Source organism: Botrytis deweyae, assembly GCF_014898535.1.
Source record: "Botrytis deweyae strain B1 chromosome Unknown BDEW_005, whole genome shotgun sequence".
Taxonomy (NCBI): domain Eukaryota; kingdom Fungi; phylum Ascomycota; class Leotiomycetes; order Helotiales; family Sclerotiniaceae; genus Botrytis; species Botrytis deweyae.
Genome location: NW_024066212.1, coordinates 1682231 through 1706119, shown reverse-complemented (window position 1 = coordinate 1706119; position 23889 = coordinate 1682231). Strand labels below are relative to the sequence as shown.

Here is a 23889-nt window from a genome sequence, read left to right as displayed (position 1 = left end):
GTTAAAATGTACACAGAAGTGGCTGATATCTGTGGCTGATATCGTAAATAGTAATAAATATAAAATAACTGGTACGATTCAAGATAGAAAATCCATTAGAATATATACTTTGTACAATAGAAGCTTATTTTATTATTACACACACTATCGATGAAAGCTTCACCTCGCATATCAATATTTAAACCCAAAGATAGAATAAAGGGGGAAAGATTGGCGCTAGATGAGAGTGAGAGAAAGTTGTACCGAGTACCTGTTCTTCTGTCTACAATATCCAAATACAAGATCTCCAAGGATGGTCTGGTGGGCTGAGGCCGGAAATTATCTAAATGTTAAGTCCGCAGATCTAGCTCCTAGAATAATTACCAATTCGGCGCCCACAGAGTAGACATCTTATTAATGCTTGTCAATAAATTTCTAATCAATATTGGATACTGAAGCCTCACGAGTCACGATCAGTCTCGATATATTTACGCATAACGAGAACTTGGAGATTTAAACCACTGCGAGTCGATGAAAATGATATAAAGATGCGTACAGTCACTTGTGCCGTCGCAAACATTCCTTGATTCCCATGGCAATACATTAATCATGGAATTCATGGCCATTCAAACGACTCACGGCATGCATGGACGTTGCATGTAGAGCTGACATCCAGTCGCAATCTTGGGGATTCGTCGCGTTGAAACGCATTCTCTTGGATGACACATGGCCATCATTATTCCTGATGCTGTTTTGACTCCAAATCCATTCCTTCTTCGTACCTAGAATGTGCGAACGTATGTGAATGTATAAATACACCAAAAATATCAGAAGCAATAAGAATTTTGGAACTGTGAAAGCTAGGGTAAGCTTGTTTTTTGAAATTATATCATTGATCATATCAATCCACATCACCAAGCTTCAAATCGCGCAAGGTCCTGTGTCGGGAACGTCGTGGCATTGATTTACTTTTCCGTAGCTATTGCACATGATTTTCATGCTGCTTTTCCAGTATTCATATGATCACAACCCTCCTGATCAGCATCCCGAAAACCACATGCACCCCTTGTACGATAAAGAACCCATTTAGAATTTGCTGAAAGACTTGACAGCCTTGCCAGTTCGGGGAAGGACACGGAGAACATTGAAACGGACCTGTTATAGTTGTATTAGTCAAGTTCATCTTTTCTGCTTTGTGGAAATGAAATATAATCCATCAAGGGAAATCTGAGGGTTTGCGCAATTGATTACGTACGGTCTTGCTCAATGGTCTGCATTGTCCAACTGTGACTTGATCACCCTCCTCAACACGGAAAGCTGGGGAAACGTGGGCAGCGAGGTTCTTGTGTCTCTTCTCATATCTGGCGTATTTTGGGATGAAGTGGAGGTATTCTCTGCGGATGATGAGGGTACGGTGCATCTTGGTGGAAACAACAGTTCCGGTCAAGATACGACCACGGATAGAAACGAGACCGGTGAATGGGCACTTCTTGTCTGTTCAGAATTTCATGTTAGCATGGCGCTCGACTTCGATTCAAATTTCGCCATTTCCCCCATATTTCATTTCACCACTCAAAGTCCTCCATCTCCCATCTCGAACAAATATGACCCAGCCTTCAATTTCCCGAGTCGCGTTGTTTAATTCCACCTCGATTCCAATAACCCGTAGAAAATTCCACATACCGATGTAGCTTCCCTCAATGGCGGTCTTTGGGGTTCTGAATCCCAATCCAACGTCCTTGTACCATCTGCGGCCACCCTTTCCAACCTTGCTGGACTTGGTCTTCGACTTAGAGTTAAGGAAGATGTGAGGTTGCTTTTGGAAAGCGCGCTCCGATTGTACGGTAAGTTCGGTGGCCATGGCTGCGAAATTTGGTCGATAGGTCGCAAATTCGTGGTGGTCGTCGATAGGAATGTCGATTGAAGGCTTCTGTAAATTTCCAATTTTTCTCGAAATGTGTGTGCCGCTAAGGGAATCGGCTAAGCGAGGATGCTCTTGTGAAAGTCATGTGACATGTGATTGAATCAAAAATTATTATGAATATTCAAGTTGTGAATTATATTCCGAAGTTAAACCGAGTTTCTCGTTTGGATCAGAACGCGACTTGTTTGTTTACTTTGAATAATTTGGGGTTTGTTTCATTTTCGGCATAGCAACATTACGACAAGAGTTCTACCATTACTCCCCCAAACTTCATAACTAACATATAGGGAATAATTTATGATACCTTGACATAATTCACATTCGACGACATTCGAAATGTCTTCCTTAGAGGAAGCCACACTTCCCGCGACTCGTCGCCCAAAATCGAGAAAATCATTATCCGCAATACCTGCAGATAAAGAAAATATGACGGCGGAACTTGGGGCTCTTCCTGGGAAAAGAACACCAATCGAGAAGCCTGCAAAGAAGAAGAGGAGTAAGAGTATAGGTCCTGGCGGGCTAGATGCACTGAAAGATACTACAGGGAATCGTCGCAAGGTAAGCACCTCACAATGTGGGAGTCGAGAGCCTTGCTAAATACATGTATAGTCTCTGGCTACGATACCTCAACCACCTCCAAGATCCATCCTGAAACCTACCATGCCACCTCTTCGTGAGATTCCAGCGCATAACCCCAACAAAAAGTCGAGTCCGAAAAAGGCCAAAACACCTTCACCACCACTTCCAGGCTCTGAATTGTTAATCGACTTTGGCGTTGACGCTGGATCAAAGGCTTCAGGCGCCGAAACACTTGATGATCCATTCCATATCGAAATGCCGAAGACCAACAGTGATAATCGAGTCGCATTGCGAACGGAGGAACAGCAACAAGCTGCTGCTAGAGAGAGGGAAGAGAAGGAAAGAGCTGATATGCAGAAAGAAGTTAATGCCAGACGAGATGCTCGTCGAAAGTCTCTTGCTAATCGACGTGTTTCATTTGCGCCTGAAGCAACACTTCACACTTGGGATGTGGTTGTGGAATATCAAGATTCCACCACATCGTCCAATTCCACAAATTCCACCCGCCGGGCCTCAAATGTTACTGGGGACTCTGTCACTACCCCGCACCAACAAAATTCTGGACCACCTAGCTCAGACCCTTCGGAGCCTCCATCAACACCACCTGAACAAATCGAAGATGACACAGCAAATGGATCACCAGAACATCAACGCGACCTACATCAGAAGAAGCGCCGCAGAAGTTCTGTCATACCTCCTATGAATTTCAATGACCCCAACGATGCTTTCTCATCCAGTCCTTTGAGTGGGAGTTCCGTGGGCGCTGAAGATATCGAAGAGGATGAATTTGCTTCTAGCGATTCGGATGATGATGACGATGGGACCCGAATGACTATGGATGGTGGAGAAACAACAAATATGTCAATGGCATCAGTTCAGTCAGGCTTCAGCGTTGGTTCAGATACGATGCTGGAACAATCTTTAAGGCGAGCTGCAAACCAAGCTGGTACACCAGCAATGAGTTTCGATGAACAAGGAGATACCAAAATGAGTGAAGACAATGAGATCGTTGCATCCTTTGCTCCATGGGCGAAGAAAGCCCCTCTAGAATCACAAAAAGACCAAGAGAATGTAAATCCTTTCTCATCAGCAGCCAAATCTGATATTCAGCTAGATGCTGAACAATCAGATGGAGAAGAGATGACAATGGATATGGATATGACAAGTGCAGTTGGTAGAATCTTACCAGGGCAACAACGAGAAGATGATGAGCTTTCTATGGATGTCACCCGTGCTTTCGGCGGTATTATTCCCAGCAATCAATCTGGAGCAAAACTCAATCCAGCAGGTCGTCGTCAAAGTACTCGTAGAATATCAGCAGGTGAAGAATCGGCATTCGGAGAACAGACCATGGACTTGACTACTGCTATAGGTGGAATCCATGCAACTCAAGATGATGAGGAGGTTTCCGAAGATGAAGACATGAGCATGGATTTTACGTCCGCAATTGGTGGCGTACTATCACAGCCAGCTGCGGTCAAGAATAAGAGACGAGCATCCACAGCTTCAAAGGCAAAGTCAAGCCAAAACCGCGAAAGCCTGGATTCTGCGGCCGGTGATGAAACGATGGGAATGGATATGGATATGGACATGACTACTGCAGTGGGTCGTATCATACCTTCCACGAGGGATGAGACCGAGGAAATGGATATGGATATGGATGTGACAGTTGGTATGGAAATGACAAAGGCTTTAGGTGGTATTCTACCGCGATTGAATGCTGGAGATCGAAATCAAGCCAAGAAGATTATGGAAATGGAAACAGATCTTGGTAGTTCACCATTCCGAGTAGATGTCCCCGCCAATTCTCCACCAAAGCCCATTAACCACAATGCTTTGACTGTGGCACCAGAAACTGGCAGCCCAAGCTTCACAGCCGGATTCAAAGGAAAGGGTCTTCGTAGAAGCATGGAGCGAATCTCTACAACGCCCAAGTCTACACCTAATTCTAAGATGTTGACGCCAGTCAAGAAACCTACTACGCCTCAAAAACAGCTCACTCCACAACCTGCTCAACCATCTCATCCTGGCAAAACTCCACCATCCAAGAACATTCTCATGCGCACAGGATCACCAAAGAGACTTTTCAAGCCTGATCTTAAAGAATCGTCTTCTACTCCTCGTACATCTTCAAGTAAACAACAAACACCCAATAAATTATTCAAGCAAGATAGCAATACGGGCCTTGCAACACCCAATTTCATTCTAACACCGCAAAAACGATTATCTACTGGCATTGGTCTCGATAGAGTTGGACTGGGGTCACCAAAAGTTGCTGCATTGTTGGACCGACGTGGATCGATTGGAGAACAGGCACGATCATTCACACCTACCCAGCCAGCGGATTTGAATCGTGGTGTACGATTCCAAGATCCTCGCATTATGGAAGCGGAAGTTGACAGAGAGAGAGAATTGGAAGAAGATAGAGAAAATGGTCGTAAGATAATGGAGCGTGAAGCAGATCAAGGTGAAGGAGAAGAAAAAGATGCCACTTTGAATCTCAAAGAAATGATCAGCAGTCTAACCCCTAAGAAGAAGTCAATGAAAGGCCGCAAGAGTTTGCATGCCGGTGCCGCGATTGGACTTTTGGGCAAACGACCCGCCGAGTTAGATGAGGATGATTCAGATTCAGATGAGAGTGGTATGAAGCGACTGAGAAATCATCAGGGCAGTCCTGTAAAGAACGTCCATCTCCAAGGGCCACCCACCAAGGAACAAACAACAACTGGTCGCCTAACTCGGTCAAGCCGAAAGAGTATAGAAGATTCGACAGTTCCTTCGATCACTCCTACTCTCAATACTTCACCTATCAAGGAGACGATCACCACACCACGTGATCAAGGACGTTTCAAAGATGCAGAAGCCAATTTGACTGAGCCTGTGGCAATTCCGTTCCAGGAGACAGAGCCAGTTGAATATCCAAAATTGCCCGAGGAATCCCTGGACAATGAACGCATACAGTTGCAGGATTTCTTAAACATGACAAGTATTCGATTCATGGAACTGACAACTACCAAACGAAGGCACACAATCGCACCAAAACGATCTAGTGATGGACCGATAAGAAATCGACTGTCGGATCAAACCAAGGTTTCTCTTGAAGATTGTGTTGCTGCGGGTGCTGCTACCATTCCTATGCTTGAGTTATTTCAACATGTAAGTTATCCACACGAATTCTTTTTGGTAGCGCATGGTCATACTGACACACTTAGGCTTGTCATGAACTCAAAAAGTATATATCAGATGGCCGAAAAACAGTTCGCGAGATCGAGAGTGAAACCTTTGAGGAGAATCCCCCACTCTTCCGTGAATATATTTCTGCGCCGGCGGATATGAAGGTTGTCATGGATAATCAACTCAAGAATGTCAAGACGCATTCTCGTCTTCTCAGTAAAGGCATGTGGTATGATTGGCGATCAACATTACTTGAGACTGTTAAGGATGAACTCGTAAGAAGTGCTGAAGGCATGATCAATGATGAAGAAATCCTTGACAAGCAACAAGCACTGCTAGACGCTGTGCTTCCAAAGATGATCAAACGCGCTCAGCAACTTCAACATGAAGAGACCAACCTGAAGACTGCTGCTGAAGAAATTGCAAGCTGTGATCCTGAAGAGCTCAGTGAAGCTCGACAGCAGCTGATCACTGTTGAAGCTGATGTTGATGCAAAAAGGCACATGATTGAGGAATTGAAGAAACAGCTTCAAGCAAAAGAAATTGAGATTGAAGCTGGCACTGCAAAAAAGGAAACATATCTGGAAGAAATTCGTGAAGCGGAAAAGATTCGAGAGGAGTGCCGAGGTTGGAATTCGAGCGAGCTTAGTAACCTTAAAGGTAGATATTAGTTGCTGAACATAATCTATGACGTCGCTAACAATTTTTTAGCAAAAGTGGATGCTCTCGAAAAGAAGCATGGCTGGACTATCACTGGTGTCTCTGGGACAACGACTTCAATGACTTATCGAAAGGAGATTGAACTTGTTTTCGACGCAGCTGCATTCAAGTCAAAAGCTTCGAGCAAGACTACAAAGCCAGCAAATTCAAGAATCGATCTTTGGTACATCGCCGCTAATCGAGAATACAATCCATTAACCCTCACCCCCGAAAAGGAATTTCTCCTCCAATGCATCCGTGATCATGTTCGAGGATTACCACAATCAGAAACCGAAATCAAGACTCTGCTCAATTCTGTTAGCGTCGCTTGGAACAAAGCAGCAAGAGTAGTGGATGATATTTATCTTCTAAATATAGTTTGCCCGACTGTTGTCACCAAAACATCAGATAACTCTATCCTCGTCAAGTCGAAGTTATTAATTACGGCTCTTAATACAAAGGTCGAATTAGCTTTCAGTCTCATTAGTCACAGCACAGACGAAGGATTTGATGTGGAGATTTCCCCAGTTGCAAAAGTAATTTATGGAGAAAGGTTTAATGAACCGAAGATGAGGGAGTTTCTTCTTAATCGACTCGGCAATTATGCTAAGGAGAAGGGAGATGGAACTAACGTTTCTTGGGGCTCAGCGGTAGCTGAGTTGGGGGATAAATTATTGGCGAGGGGAAGAAAGTAAGATGTATAGGATTGAGATATTGTGTTCTAAGTTTTGATTCAGCGATGGTTATTTAGTCTTGATGAGTTTAATGATGATTATGAAATGGGGATTTGATATCCATGGAGTAAGGGGTTAATGTTTATGTGGCAGTGTAGGGTATTTAATAGGATTTTAAGAATGGAAGTCAGATGTTTAGTCTTTGTTTTGATTAATTCTTGTCTATTTATCATGAATGATATGACTCTACCAGATAACTCTACCTACCTAGCCTTTGTACCATTCTGATGATTGACTTTCATTTTTCTCTCGTGAAATTCAAGCTTTGTATCACATAGGTTCACCAGTGGGTGCATGGATTGACGGGACACTTTCCAACTCTGAAATTTTTAATTAATTTATTCTTTAATCATTTGGTATAAGAATTTATATCTTGATTGTTTTGGTTCCAATGAATGATCATAAGAATTCTTAAGATATAGAATTTGACATAGTAAGAGATATTCACAAGTCCATTCCTGCAGTGTCCCATCAGTCTGTACGCCCACTAGTGGTTCACTCAGCAAATGGAGATTCACCGCCTTTGTGCTTGCGGATAAAAGTGGTTTGATGAATATTAATGCACACCTGGAAGAAATGGTGATTGACTACAACTTACAATATACTGCGTAGCTTTTAGATTTATAAGATTCCGTATTGTGTATAATTGTTTGTGTTCTACTACATATATTTTAGTCTATAATAGCTACCGAATATCAATGCATGGACTCTCGCTGGCGTCACAGCGACGCGAACCCTTGTTCAATCCAACGTCATAATTTATATATATATATATATACCTAGTAATGTCCAATCCTAGCATAACAAACAGCTGAACCCAAACCTCCACAATATATATGGTATCATTTCCGAAGCTGAATATATTCTCAATTCAATCTTCCTTTCGTCTTCATTGATACCGATTCATCATGCAAATCATCAATATCCTTTCTCTGGCATTCCTCCTGTCTAACGTCAATGCCTTATATCTCTCAGCTGAACAACATCCGATCACACCACTGTCTTCCCCCTTACTACCACCATCCCGAATACAATCGATTCCTCAACCTCTTATCGGTTTCGGAACATGGAATCTAAATCTCTCTCCTGAGAATACAACTGAAGCCGTCGCGTACGCAATTGAAATTGGTTATCGACAAATTGATTGTGCGGCGGCGTATGGGAATGAAGTGGCGGTGGGACAAGGAATTAAAGAGGGGTTGAAGAGAGCTGGCTTAAAGAGAGAGGATATTTGGGTGACGAGTAAACTTTGGAATGATCAGTATGTTGTTATTATCATTTTATCTCTCACGTGGTTGTACGAGTTGGGAATGATTGATTGAGGGTTATCTTGGTAGAAGATGAACTAATTGTTTGATGAAATAGCCATGGAAGTTATGAAAATGTGGAAAGGGGGTTAAATCAAACTCTTCAAGATCTAGATCTCGAGTATCTGGATTTATATCTCATACATTGGCCTATTGGCTTTTCTTCTAATGGAACCAAGAATCTCGATCACGTTCAGGTTTGTCTTGATCTTCTCCACGTCCTCGAATTCCAACTAACACGGGATAGACCTACAAATCCATGATTTCCCTCCCCAAATCTCGTGTGCTCAATATCGGGGTATCCAATTTCTCCCCGCTCCAACTCAAAAATGTCGTGTCGACTGGTACGATGCCATATACGCATCAAATGGAACTTCATCCCTATCTGCAACAATCAGCGTGGGTAGCGACGCATAAAGCTCTCGGTATTAAAATGACAGCTTATTCTCCATTGGGAAATACTAATCCGACTTATCATTCATCTCCTTCCCCGGCACTCTCATCATCTTCTTCATGGACCTCATGGACATCCCTCTTCCGCCTCACCTCAAAATCAAAAGCCCCACCTCTCCTCCAAAACCCCATTCTCCTCGACATCGCCGAACAAAGACATTGTTCCCCAGCTCAGGTAGCATTGAAATGGAATATGGGGAGGGGTATTAGTGTGATTCCGAAAAGTAGCCATGAGGAATGGATCAAGGAGAATTTGCACGCGGAGGAGTGTGAGTTGACGCATGCGGATTTGACAAAGTTGAGGTTTGTGGGGAGGAAATGGTTGAGTAGGTTCAATAATCCCGGGGAGGAATGGGGAGTGACGCTTTTTGAGGGATTGGAGGGAGTTTAGGGACTTAGGCATTTGGGGATTTAGTGGGTGTTGTGAGGAGAGGGGGGATGGTAGGAAGTACAGTAATTGGGATTTTTTTTTTCGGAAAGCGTTGGGATTTGATCTGTGTTTATGGTTTACGAATGGGTTTAAGTAATGGATCTGGGAATTGAATTTGGTCATCGAAATTTGTTGTTTCTTGATGAAGGGGAAGGAATATGGGTACATACATAACAGTACATGACAAGGTTGTGATCCACAGCGAAACTCTCCGTCAAGGCCACCGCAACTCTACACAGAAAGTAGGCAAATGACTCGGGTACCTGCAGACTCTTGCTTGTAGTATCATATAGTGCTTGTAGTATCATATAGTGATGAATCCTTCCTTCACCTTAGCATCTATGCTATAATCTCCACACCAGTGGGTATGGATACCCGGATCATTTCCATCGACAGAAAGACTATTTCAAGACCCGTACTTCTCTTCCGATGTTTAGTATCGTTGGATGACGAATCTAGTAAGGACAATCGGATGGTATTATATTATACTGTAGTAAATTCCCTCTGCACAGCCCTTTTCTACATCGTGTGTGGATCCAATTCGACTTATTTCCCAATTCATTAAAGGATTCCGAATACTCAGGAGACTCGAGTCTTTTAGTATAGTAAGTAGACTTGCCATTGACTATTCGTCTATCTATGAGGGAGAAGTAGAAAAGCTCACATATATAATCATCATCTCATATCCTCGTATACCCGAGCTCGAGTCCAGGAAGAAGTCTTCCTAGCGAGAAGTGATTTATTGAACATGATCCGAAAGAATGGTATATGAATATTTATCCTCTGGGCTCGCTCACTCGTTCGCTCGCTCCCTATATCTGAGAATTCGACGCGTCCTCGGGAGAAAGTTAATCATGTAATTTCCATTCCCTTGTACGAGTTGATGATAATCTAGAAGATCCTCACAACTGCCTACCTAGATGCCGAGAGCCAAACCCATGAAAGTAAGCCTAGTCGGCTACAAGATGGGTACATCATACTAGCTCGATCTTGGCGTGTGAAGGGATCATGGTATCCCAAGTATTCGGGAACGGGTGCTGACTTTAACTTATACTATACCATGTCTACGATTGCGTTCTTGAATATCGTGGGATTTGGAGGACAAGTTGAGTTGTTTGTGATGGATTTTGTATCTCGTTCCTATTCTATTTGGCTACTCTGAGATGCAAGATCTACCTACATAGATTTGCTGGGCCTTTCTTTGGAATGCAGAGACTTTGTTGATACGGGTGGTCTGAAGTTTCATTGTTGAGAATTGAGTTTATGCGTGATGATCATTTTTGTCAATAAGAAAAAGGGTTATCGAAGGGAATCTATTTCCTCTAGAGGTGGAAGGTGGGTAAGGATGACAAGTTGACAAATTGACATGGAGGCGGGGAGACGGGGCGAGTAGGCCTACGATGAAAGAGTCAAGTACAATCTGAAGGTTCCATGAACCAGTAAAACTCTTTCTAGGAAGAGAAGAGGGGCAAACTAACGGCTTCGAAAGTCAAATCTCGAAAGTTCTGAAATCTTCATATGTGGCAACGCCCGCGCTAGTTGACATCGTGAAGTGCCTCATTTTCGTACATTACTCTTCCTCTCCCCGGTAGTCTAATCGTTAAGCAATGAAGTTGAGATGGTAAACACTACTCTTATGATACTAACAAGCAAATTATACATAATCACATTGTGGACAGAGAAACTAGGACCCCAAGCTCGGCAAAATCGAGACTCTTGTAAAAAATACTATTACTTTAAAATGGAATGAAAAATCGGGAAAGTGTGGAAAATTCTTATGAATTAGAATTAGAGATCAGTCATTATTTCTAAGTTTCCAATACTTTCATATAGATTTTCTTCAGCAAGATTGATGATTTAATTTGATAGAGAGTTTGGAAGATGTGGTAAATTTCTGGTGTGCTAGTTTTTTCGTCCACCGTGTAATGGATGATCTTTATAATGATCCCTCTTACCAGTACTGAGGCCAATAACGCGCATTTGATATAAACCCCAAAAATAGATTTCTGCCTAAAGAAAAAAGAAATTTTAGAATCTGTATGATATGTTTATAGAAATCTAATGAAGAAAGATAGAATTCAATTTTATTAGGGACTTTTTGTAAAACAAATTATATTATTAGATAGTTTTTAGAGTTAAATCTATTTATATCTTTTTAGAATTCATTTCAAAATTTTCTATAGAAAGTGTATTAATATTTAAAATCTATTTTCAAATAGTTTTCCTTATAATACATAAACCATTTTAGAATAAACGAAATAAGCGAGCAAGCTTAGTAAGAATTCCTTATCAAGCTTATCTCAGCTTAATAAGAATTCCTTATCGAGCTTATCTCAGCTTATCTCGTCTCTACGTAAGCAAAAAACAGATGGAAATTGAGTACTCTTTCAAAGGTCTTTTTTAATAAATTATAAATACATTTCAAATTAAATATTGAAGTTTGAAAAAAGCAAACGAAAATTTAAGTCTTCTTTGTATTGAGATTAAGTATTTTTATTATTTAATATTATATTGAAAAGAGATCTTAGTTATTGAAGGCCTTTCGAATAGTAGTTAATTTCCGTCTGTTTTTTTATTTATATAGAGTTTGTTTAATTTGTATGACTAATATAGCTTTAATTAAATTCTATAATTATCGTAGGTCATGAGCTAGTATATGAGTATATGGTATATATAGTATATAAGAGAGATTAGACTAGTATTAGTCTATTATAGGAAGCTGGCTCGTATTAACAACTAAATAGCTTATGAAACACGTAATTTTCATGAAACAGTATATGATATTCCTTTTTTTCTTATTCTATATTCGAGGGGGAAAGGCCTTATTTTATGCTTTTTCCTATCAATCTAGCTTTCCACCATCGTAGATCTCTTCCTTTTCCGGCCATTCCATTAGATACAGCTCTTCTTTCTTATTCCTTATTCGATTTCACTAGGGTTACGTCAACCTAGCTACGTATGAGTTGAAAGAGCTAATAAAGAATCGGTTTTCCGGCCGTTCTGGGCTAAGGGCCTTAAGCGACGATCACGTGATATGATCATGTGACTTGGTCAGGTGACTTGGTCATGTGATCCTGTGATTCGCTCCCAGTATACTATATGAATATAGAACTATATATATACATATATATAAAAAGATGTATTATTATATTATTTTTATATAAAAACAATAGTCCCCTTTAATATATACCGTCTTTTTAGAGTATATATATATATATATATATATATATATAAATATTAACCTCGTTAAAAACCTTTTTATAGGAAAAGAGTACCAATATCTTATATATATATTAGTCTCATTAAAAACCTACTTATAGGAAAAGAGTATTAATATTTTTATAAAAATTATAATATTTTCAATAATTATTATAATTTTGAATCATATCAATAAACCTTGATAATTTGATTCTTTCTAATAGTTTAGTTAAACCATCGGCTAATTGGCTTTCGGTAGAAATCCAAATTAGGTCTAAATACCCTTTATTTATAAGATCTCTTATATAATAGTATTTAGTATCAATATGTTTACTTCTGTCGTGATATATAGGATTTTCAGATATAGCTTTAGCTGACATATTATCCGTATATAATGGGAATTTCCCTTGTTTATATTGGTTTAATTCCTGTAAAATACGTTTTAAATATATAGCTTCTCTAGCGGCTAAATTTATAGAAATTAGCTCGGATTCTGCCGTATTTTGGGCTACGACAGATTGCAATTTAGTTCTCCAACTTATTGGTCCATTAGCGAATAAAAATATATATCCACTAGTGGATTTAGCAGAGCTTTTATCTCCTGTATAATCCGCATCGCAATATCCTTTTATATAGTTTTTAAAATCCTTTTTATATATTGTTTTTAAGGTTTTAGTCCCCTTTAAATACCTAAATATTCTCTTCATAGCCACTATATGATCTTTACTAGGATTAGACGTATATCTTGCTAATTTTAATACAGAATAAGCAATATCCCATCTAGTTCCTAGAGCTAAATAGAGTAGTTTCCCTATTGCTTTTTGAGCCCATTTTATTTTATCTAAATCGGCTTTATTTGGATTTATTTTAATATTATTTTTAGCGACCATAGGTGTAGCTACAGGGGTACAATCTTCCAGTTTTAGGTCTTTTAGACATTTATTTATATATTCTTCTTGATATAATTCAATAGAATCTTTCTTTAAGTTTATTTGAATACCTAAATAGTCTTTTATTGGACCTAAATCTTTCAGATCTAAATAGTTTTTAAGATTTTTAATAAAATCTTTGATTAAAACCTCGCTAGAGCCTACAATAGCAATATCATCGATGAATATATTCAATATTAATCCCGAATATTTATTTATAAATATACATTCGTCTGATTTTATATTGATAAAATTTAATTTATTCAATATATTTTTTAATATAGTATACCATATTCTAGCGGACTGTTTTAATCCATATAGAGCCTTGTTTAGCTTTAATATTATATCATTATTATTATAATATACTTCAGAAGCTTTTATATATATATTTTTATCAATATCTCCCTATACAAAAGCTAAAACCATATCTATTTTGTATATATACCACCCTTTATTTATAACTAATACAAATATCAATTTCCAGACCATTTGCTTTATCACACTAGCAAAAATATTTAAATAATCTAATTTATATAATTGTTCAAATCCTTTAACTACATATCTAGCTTTAAATTCAATATTATTATCAGATAAATATTTAATTTTATAAACCCATTTAGTTTTTAGAACATTTAGCTCTTTTATATTATTATTCTTTTTAATAATATTCCAGGTATTATTCTTTTCTAGGATCTTTATTTCATAATTCATAGCTTTTTCCCAGTATTCCTTTTGATCGGAATTTATAGCTTGTAAATATATTTCAGGAGTTATTAAATTTTTATTATAAAGCCTTTTTATTATTACTTTTCCTTCAGTTTTTATACTGAAACATAATAAAATATTTTCTTTATATTGATCGTCACCAATATTATTCAATTTAAATTTATAATCTTAATTCCCTAGTTCTATATATTACAAATAAGCTAAATTATATATATCTAATTGCGGTTCTACCCCTCGCGTACGCTTAGACTGTCTAACAGGGGTAAACAAATTAGAATTAAATGGAATTTCAACCATTAGTTTGCTTTTATTAATATTAGAATCTTTAAAATCAATATTTTTATTCAAATCTTTATATATATTATTATATTTATCTACCTCTTTTTCTTGATTATCAGATTCAGGGCTTTCAATATTAATCCCTTCTAATAAGTCTTTTATAATAAAATTATTTTTGATATAATTATTATAATAAATCATATCTTCTTTAATAATAAAATCACTAAAACTCATTATCTTATTTCGATTTGATATATAGAATAATAAATTCTTTGAAGATTCAAATCCTACTAGAATTCCTTTTTCTGATTTATAATCAAGTTTATTATCTCTTTTTTCCTTATATTTTAATACATATCCAAGAAATCCTAGAATCCTAATATAATTTATATTAGATTCTTTATTATATAGTAATTTAAAGAATAAGCTATTTATTATCCTATTATAACATCTATTTTTAATATAGACTATATCCTTTAATATATTAGACTATAGAAGTATTGGTAGATTTTTATTTTTTATAAATATTAGTATTCTTTCTACTAAATATCTATTTAGTTTTTCGATTATTCTATTCTGGAAATAATGGTAAGGGCTTATATATTCAAATATAATTCCTTTAAATTTAGCAAATAAATTCTATTAATCGGAATTAAATTCTTTTACATTATCTAGTCTTATCACCTTTATTTTAATATTAAATTGATTATATATCAAATAAAATACATCTTTTAGTATATTAAAGGCATTTAATTTAAATTTTATAGAATATACCCATATGCCTCGCGTAGCCCAATCAATAAAAATAATAAAATATTTTTCTTCTTTTAAACCTAGCATTTTAAATAGTCTACAAATATCAATACTAATTTTATCGAATTTATCTAATTTCAAATTCGAAAAGGATTTACTAATATTTTGAGTCATTTTGCCATATATACAAACTTCACAATAACTTAAATCTATTTTAGAATCTTTTAAATTTAGTGTTTTTATAATATAATCCTTATTTATATAATTTAAACATTTATACCATAGGTCTAAATCCTTTGAATTTGTATTATTAGATTCTTTTTTAGATTTAAATTTAGATTTCTTTTTAGATTCATTTATTTGATCTATTTTGGAATCCTTATTCTTATTATTATAAATAATATTCTTATTTTGATTTAATAAATCAAAATTTATATCACATTCTAAATAGAATGCATTATCAATCTATTTAACATCCGCTTTTATATTAAGGGATTTATTTGAAAACTTATATATATTTCCAGGGAATAGTATTTCGCTTATTCAACCCTTTTTAGCGGCTTGTTTAGTACTTATTAATGTTGATTTTAGGTCTGGTATATACTTAACCATTCGAATGAATACTGTTTTATTATTTATAATAATAGGAATATCCCCATGCCCTAATACTAATATAGATTTTCCATTAGCTACATTAGCTTGTTTTGGAACTTTATATTTTGTATAATTTATAAACCAATCTTTATTTGGACAATAGTGCTCTATAGCTCCTGAATCTATTATAATATTATATTTAGATCGGCTAATATGATTAACTAACATCGATACAATCATAATATTACTTTCCCATTCAGGACTAGACACTATATCGAAGTCTTTTGAAAAGGCCTAGTTTATTTCTTCAATATCAAAGCTATTTTTAGATTCTTTTTTTATTATTATTATTATTTTTATTATTTTTATTATTTTTATTTTGATTTTGATTAACTTTTTTATTATTTTTGATAATCCTATTAGACTTTTTAAGCTTATTCAACTCTTTAGTTATTTTATACAGTTTTTTATTTGATTTTTTACTATTTTTGAACAAGTTTTTAGACTTTTTATAGTCTTTATTATAGAGTTCTGAGTGCTTTTTAAAGCACTTTTCCTCTAAATGCCCCTTTTTATTACAAAAAATACAATTTGAAATAGTATTTTGTGATTTTATAACTCTATTAAACTCTATAAAACCTTTCATTCTAAATTCCTTAAATATTAATTCAAATATTAGCTTATCTAAATCAATATTATTATTATTATTTAAGTCTTTCAAAAGTTCTTCAGTCTTTCTTAATTTAAATAAATCAAATGAATCGTTTAGACCATTAAATACAATCCATATTACATAAGCTTTTTGTAATTCAAATTTTAACTCTTTTAAGTATATATAGGATAAAAGTATATAGTTTGTATATTTATCTATATTATTAAAATCATTATAATTTGATTCTATTAGCCTATTAAAATATCTCCCTATTATATCAAAAAAAATTTCACCATAAATTTTATTTATAATATCCCAAAGCTCTACTAGACTAGTTTTATCCTTAAATCTATCAACTAAATCCATCAATATTATTGATTTTAATATAACTAAAGCTCTTTTGGATTTATCTTTATATTCTTTTAATTTTTCACTATATTTGAAATAAATCTCTTTCGAAATAGGCATATTATTGTCTTTAAAATAATACTTTCTTTCAAAGCCTTTTTCTGAATTATCTATATGAGCATAAAACCATTAGCCTCTAAAAAGAGCTTAGATTTCTGATACCATTCTATATAATTAGAACGACCATTCAATTTAGGATTAGTATATTTGATTCCTTAATTCATATTCATTTTTATTTTGTTTTATATGAATATTATATTATATATATATAGTATAGTAAATACTATAGAATCGGAATCTTTTATAAGATTTTTATATTTTACATTTATTAGTACAAAATATTAGATTTTAACTACCACCTCTTAATCTAAACCTATATAAACCTTTATATATAAGTTTATTCAAGCTAAGACACCTTTATATAAGATGTATTACTATACGATCCGATATGGATAACATATACATACACATATAGCTTCTAGAGACCTAGCTTTCAGCTCAATTAGGTTTAGTCTTAGAAACACAGGCTTATATAAGAAGACTAAAAGAGCTAATAATCTACAGGAGTATATATATATAGGAATATAAGAATAGGAATTTGAATTTATACTATTGTATGCAATATTTCTTCAAATACAGAAATTCGAAGCGATCGTATTCGATTTGCCTCTTTCCTTGCTAAATTGAATATAAATTCGATATTTTTATTCTCAATTTGAATTAGATTTAAATTCAAATTTAGCCCCTTTTCGATAACTATATTCTAAAAATAAATTGAATTCCAGGTTTCTTCTTGTATAAGATTAGGGTTCCCACTAATAGTCTCTAAATCGTAATTATAATATATAGTTAAACTATAAATGGAATTAGCTACACCTAGCGTATCTAAATAATCCTGGTTTTTGCCCCTTAAAGCTATTAGATGATATAAAACTCTTATAAAGTATATAATAAAGTAATATAATTCGTTTATAAAGATTTTTCTCTTTTCTTTGTATTATATTATATCGTATTCCCTATTATCTAGCGTCTTTTTATACCCTTTTAATATCCAATCAGAAAGGTTTTGAATTACTTCCATATATATATAATAGGTCGATAGTATGTATAAGTGTATATATAGGGTTCGCAGACATATATATAGATCGACAGCTATATGCGAAGTGTATATAGGGTTCGCAGACGTATATATAGTTCGACAGGGTATGTAGATCGACAGGGGTATATAGGTCGATAAGGGAATATAGGTAGGGATCGACGACTAGCTTTATACCTCCAGTGAGGTATGATATTCAACTCCACTATGTCCGGTGGCGTACAGGAAGGGTTAGGTTTAGGATTAGGTGTACGTCCGGTGACGTATAGTATCGATATGGTATGTATATGCCAGTGATCTGTGGTATGCCTCCGGTGAGGTGTAGTGTTGATACTAGTATGCCTACAGCGGTGAGGTATGGTGTATATATTAATATGCCAATAGCAGTGAAGTATGGTGTAGTATGATATCGATACTAGTATGCCTAGTATAATATAGTATTCTTCCTTATTTATACTACCTAATAGTACAACAAGGGTATGGTATGACGTATATATATGTAGGCTAAGGACTCGAAGAGGGATTCGAGATCGATGTAGACTCGTACTAGTATATGAATACACTTAGATAACATATGTAGCATCTGGATACATATCAACTCAATAGAATTAAACACGAATTTAGACGCGATTCGACGAATGCTCAGATTTCGGTCGCTTTTTCGACTGTTTTTCGGTCGTACGACCCTTTCCTTGCTTTTTCGAATCGAATATCGACATGTATGTATCGTATTTAGTCGTATATATAAGATACCAGGCTCATAACCTATCATAGGTCATGAGTTAGTATATGAGTATATGGTATATATAATATATAAAAGAGATTAGATTAGTATTAGTCTATTATAAGAAGCTAGCTCGTATTAACAACTAAATAGCTTATAAAACACATAATTTTCATAAAACAGTATATAATATTCCTTTTTTTTTTATTCTATATTCGAGGGGGAAAGGCTTTATTTTATGCTTTTTCCTACCAATCTAGCTTTCCACCATCGTAGATCTCTTCCTTTTCCGGCCATTCCATTAGATATAGCTCTTCTTTCTTATTCCTTATTCGATTTCACTAGGGTTACGTCAACCTAGCTACGTATGAGTTGAAAGAGCTAATAAAGAATCGGTTTTCCGGCCGTTCTGGGCTAAGGGCCTTAAGCGACGATCACGTGATATGATCATGTGACTTGGTCAGGTGACTTGGTCATGTGATCCTGTGATTCGCTCCCAGTATACTATATGAATATAGAACTATATATACATATATATAAAAAGATGTATTATTATATTGTTTTTATATAAAAACAATAATAATATTAAACAAGAGAATTCAACTCAGTATACAACCCTAAAAGAATTGATAAAATAAAAAAGAAAGAAATATTATTATTAATTAGAACTCAAGGAATCGATTAGTATAATTACTTTTGAGTTATCTCAAAAAATGAAATTTATATTCAATTTAATAATACTTAAAGAATAAAAGACTAAACATCAAAATTAGATCTTTTTCAAATTTATTAGGAATATTTCTATATTAAATTTAAATTTTAATTTTTGAGATAATTCAAAAGTAATTATATTAATTGATTCCTTGAGTTCTAATTAATAATAATATTTCTTTCTTTTTTATTTTATCAATTCTTTTAGGGTTGTGTATTGAATTGAATTTTTATTCTTAAATACATACTACTAAATTCTAAATTAGATTTTAGCTTAGGCAGAAATCTATTTTTGGGGTTTATGCCAAATGCGCGTTATCGGCCTCAGTACCAGTAAGGTTACCCACATTTGCCTAGTTCGGTACGCACTAAACCTTAATGCTAGCGCTGGGAGGAAGCCTCGTATCTCGTATGTCGTATTGACCCCCCCGATAGGGTTAAACGAATAAAGTTATCCACTTATACCTACTCACTTCCTCACATTCTATTCAATATCTCGTGCAGCATTGCAAATGATGCAGGAAATCACTTACCTTGCTGTAATTTCCTCAACGGAAAATAATACAATCAGTATCGCTTTAACCTTATCAAATTTCAATGCTCGTATCAAATACGACGGTAGTCGCGATGGTTCATGTATATAAACATTCAATTCATCGCGTTGTTGAAGAATATTCACTCATCACACTTCCTTCATCTCTATTCCCCAGAACAAATCACCTTCTCGCCGTCGAGCTGAAAAAAACACAATGGCATCTCCGTGTAATATCTCTGCTATCCCCTATCCAGATTTACCCGGTGCTTCATTTCTCTCTGGAACAGCACTACCAGTTCTAAACTATACCGCCTCAATCTTACCACTCAACCAAGGCTCCGCTGTCAATATCACTTCACTCGATTTCTGTAATGTAACACTGACATATACGCATCCGGGTCAGAATGATACTATCAATGTCAAAATCTTCCTGCCTTCATCATCATCGTGGAATGGTCGATTTATGGGAACAGGCGGTGGTGGATTTGATACCGGGGCCATCGACACCTCTATGACTCCTCCGGTGTCTGAAGGCTACGTCGCAGCTGGCACAGATGGTGGACACTATGTTGGCAACGATATTACCAATCCCACCGCATTTTATGCCAGCGATTGGGCGCACGTGTCACCTGGAAATGTCAATCTTTATTTACTTCAAGATTTTGCTTCGGTTGCCTTGAATGATATGACGATCATCGGAAAGTCTGTTGCAGCTTCTTATTACGGAAGAAATCCAGATTACTCATATTGGAATGGCTGTTCGACAGGTGGGAGACAGGGTATGATGATGGCTCAACGCTATCCAGAAGGGTACGATGGAATCCTAGCCGGTGCGCCCGGCATCAATTGGGCAAACTTTGTCCCCGCTATGTACTGGCCTCAATTTATCATGAACCAACTCGGAGTATATCCCAGTGCGTGTGAAATGGACGCGATTACCGCCGCCGGCATCCAGGCGTGCGATGGCCTGGATGGTGTTGCAGATGGTATCTTGAGTGCACCCGCACTCTGCAATTTTCACGCCAATGCCACAGTCGGGAGAAAGGTCAGCTGCGCAGATGGAAGTGCATTGACGATTTCCGCGGAAGCAGCCATGGTGGCTCAAGCGGCTTGGGACGGTCCCCGAGACGAGGATGGAAGTTTCCTGTGGTACAGATTGAATCCTTCGAGTCCTCTCGGCCTCGGGACCGCCCTCACGATTTGCGCCGACGGAAATGCAAACTGCACAGGCTGGCCCGTTCCATTCGGGCCCGAATGGATCAGTCTCTTTGTTGTGAAAAATGCATCGTTTGCGCTTGACAATGTCACCCAGCACGAATTTGCACGGCTCATACGTTCATCTGTCGAACAATATGCATCGATCATCGGAACGGCGGATCCCGATCTCTCGACATTCAAAGAAACGGGAGGGAAGATTCTCATGTGGCACGGTTTGTCGGACGAACTCGTTCCTCCCCCTGGAACCGAAAAGTACTATCGGGAAGTCGAGCGGAGGGATCTGAATGTGCGAGATTATTATCGACTCTTTGAAGCGCCGGGTGTGCAGCATTGCTCTGGGGGGAATGGACCGTTCCCGACGGATTTGATGGGGGCTTTGATTAAGTGGGTTGAGGAGGGCGTGGCGCCCGAAGTTGTGGAGGCCAGAATCGCGGCGACGGGTAACGCGACGGAGATTGTGAGGCATTTGTGCCAGTATCCATTGGTGCAGAAGTATGTGGGTGGGGATTCTCATGTGGCGAGCTCGTTTGTGTGTAGTTTGGAGTTTTGATGAGGGTGTTGGGTTGGGTTGTAGAGGTGAGATGGGGAGTTGAGATATTTGGTGAGGTGATTTGGATGTGGGATATTGATATTGATATTGATATTGATATTGATATTGATATTGATATTGATATTGATATTGATATTGATATTGATATTGATATTGATATTGATATTGATATTGATATTGATATTGATATTGATATTGATATTGATATTGATATTGATATTGATATTGATATTGGTATTGATGCTGGATACTGGAAAAGAGAAGCCTTTCGATTCGATATAATGAATTCCATTGTACTTTAATCTGCCACCATTAGTTAATACTTCTTTAGACACACACACATATATACTTCAATTGTACAATGCAATACAAAAGTCTTGATTTACATCTCGAGCCCAATGATCATGTTGATGAAATCTCCTTTCCTCTTGTGTATAGTAATCATTCAGGCGTTACTATCTACCTATCTATCTAGATAGGTAGTTAGTTCCCTTTCCATACTCCCCTCAAAATCCTCCCTCATATCTATTCCATACACCATAATCCAGTCAAACCTACCAAACCAATATCTCCCCCCCATTCCAGAAATCCACGTGATCATACCCATTACCGAAACCATCCAAGTAACAATACCTTCACCTCCGGCCCCCTTCCACCCAACCCGAAACTCTCGGCCCGACCACCACCCAATATCAATACATCCATCTGGGCAATCCGAAACCCAAACCATCAACCGGGAATAAAAATAAAAAGTGTTTTTATTCCCAGACCATGTAATTCTTCTTCAAAATTGGTTTAAATGTGCTGGTGAACGAGGAAGGTGAAGTGTTTTTGAGATGTGCAACAAAAGATTTCTTGGGGGAGGGAGCCAATGAGAGGGAGGTAACGTGATGATGGGGGATGGGTGTTTGTGATGACTAACTTGTGACTGCACTGCTTTTTGGGTAGGTAGGTATAGGGATGTGCTGGGTGGGTGGGTGAGTGGATTGGGGGAGAGTCAGGTGAGTGATGGGTAAGTGTGAGTATTGATTGATATTCATATAGCAATAATATAAATCCAGGTAGGTACCTACTGGATGATGGGAATCAAGGAGGAGAAGATCTATCGATATCTGGGTTGGATGTGTGATGTGTGATGTGTGCTATACGTATCTAACCTTGGAAGTAGGAATACTGATGCTGTATTTTTTTGGCTCTGGGATTTGCATGTCATGTCAACTTCACGCTGGATTCATGTTAATGGTTTATTGTTTGTATGGTTGGAATCTGTAGAATGGGTAAGGTTACTTTGGATGATGGTTTATATATGCATTTATTGTAGGTAGATGGATTGTATGGAGAGTTCTTGGATGGAGGGCACTCAGATGAGGTTGTTTGGAGATTATACTATTTTGACTTCACTTCATGCTGGTGATATTCTTCTTGGGTGAAGAGCCGTGTTTATGGAGCTGCTTGTTTGGATCTATCTACTTGATACTGGGGTTAGAGTCACAACTTATATGATATTGATGTCGGCGAGAGGTTGGATGGAAATGAGAAGGGAGGATGGACATAGGGAGGATGAAAGGGCTGGTAGATGGACTTTATGATCACATTCTTTGAAAGTTCTCTTGTAGTTTATACTTGAAGATATAAATTTGGGAATACCAAGGTTGGCACCGACATCAGCATCAAGTATTAACATCGAGGTCAACTTTGATATCAATTTTGAAGTAACTTTGAATTGGCTTCACTCTACAGCTTCACTCTACAGCTTCATCCTTCACTCTACAGCTTCATCCTTCACTCTACAGCTTCATCCTTCACTCTACAGCTTCATCCTTCACTCTACAACTTCATCATCCAATTCTCATCATCCAATTCTCAACCTTGAACCTCTCACTTCCACTTACCTACATTCCATTCTCTACTGTCAATCCATCTCGCTGCCGAGGTACCTTGGTGGTCCAAGAATCCCTTGGAAGCTTCCATCAAAGACTCACGATATTCACTCCAGCTACCTTGCCAATTTGAATGAAAATTTGAATGAAAATTTCATCCTTTGCACTGCCTCTCCAACCTCACCGCCCTCAACAGAATTTTTCTATTGGTGATATCTTCAACACAATTCACTTTCATCGATTGCGCCATCTTTCTGCCACACCCAGTTTCCACAAAACAAAGACAAATTCACTTGATATCTCACACGCGCCGCGTCTATCGGAAAGACGCCCGAGAAACAAGGTTGGGAGAAAGAA

General features: G+C 37.0%; 4 protein-coding genes across 4 annotated transcripts; 3 read left to right on the top strand and 1 right to left on the bottom strand.

Moving 5' to 3' along the window:
- Positions 1–151: 151 nt before the first annotated feature.
- Positions 152–1991, bottom strand: EAE98_003171 (uncharacterized protein). Its single transcript, XM_038950791.1, has 4 exons — positions 1663–1991; positions 1235–1473; positions 444–1134; positions 152–389 (listed from the first exon to the last, which is right to left on the bottom strand). Exons 1-3 carry the CDS (start codon positions 1838–1840, stop codon positions 1066–1068), a joined length of 486 nt encoding a protein of 161 aa, XP_038813320.1. The 5' UTR covers positions 1841–1991; the 3' UTR covers positions 152–389; positions 444–1065.
- Positions 1992–2154: 163 nt separating this feature from the next.
- Positions 2155–7271, top strand: EAE98_003170 (uncharacterized protein). The gene is made up of 4 exons (XM_038950790.1): positions 2155–2461; positions 2513–5638; positions 5695–6316; positions 6368–7271. The coding sequence occupies exons 1-4, from the start codon at positions 2240–2242 to the stop codon at positions 7048–7050; spliced, it is 4653 nt and encodes a 1550-aa protein (XP_038813319.1). The 5' UTR covers positions 2155–2239; the 3' UTR covers positions 7051–7271.
- Positions 7272–7997: 726 nt separating this feature from the next.
- Positions 7998–9240, top strand: EAE98_003169 (uncharacterized protein; the record flags this gene model as incomplete). Its single annotated transcript, XM_038950789.1, has 3 exons — positions 7998–8350; positions 8455–8593; positions 8644–9240. 3 exons carry the CDS (start codon positions 7998–8000, stop codon positions 9238–9240), a joined length of 1089 nt encoding a protein of 362 aa, XP_038813318.1.
- Positions 9241–20098: 10858 nt separating this feature from the next.
- EAE98_003168 (uncharacterized protein) lies at positions 20099–21652 on the top strand (the record flags this gene model as incomplete). Its single annotated transcript, XM_038950788.1, has 1 exon — positions 20099–21652. One exon carries the CDS (start codon positions 20099–20101, stop codon positions 21650–21652), a length of 1554 nt encoding a protein of 517 aa, XP_038813317.1.
- Positions 21653–23889: the final 2237 nt, after the last annotated feature.

Coding starts and splice junctions, on each gene's coding strand:
- EAE98_003170 (XM_038950790.1), top strand. CDS start 2,240: ATGTCTTCCTTAGAGGAAGCCACACTTCCCGCGACTCGTCGCCCAAAA. Junction 2,462..2,512: donor CTACAGGGAATCGTCGCAAG/GTAAGCACCTCA, acceptor ATACATGTATAG/TCTCTGGCTACGATACCTCA. Junction 6,317..6,367: donor CGAGCTTAGTAACCTTAAAG/GTAGATATTAGT, acceptor ACAATTTTTTAG/CAAAAGTGGATGCTCTCGAA.
- EAE98_003171 (XM_038950791.1), bottom strand. CDS start 1,840: ATGGCCACCGAACTTACCGTACAATCGGAGCGCGCTTTCCAAAAGCAA. Junction 1,474..1,662: donor CATTGAGGGAAGCTACATCG/GTATGTGGAATT, acceptor AATTCTGAACAG/ACAAGAAGTGCCCATTCACC. Junction 1,135..1,234: donor GCAGACCATTGAGCAAGACC/GTACGTAATCAA, acceptor CAACTATAACAG/GTCCGTTTCAATGTTCTCCG.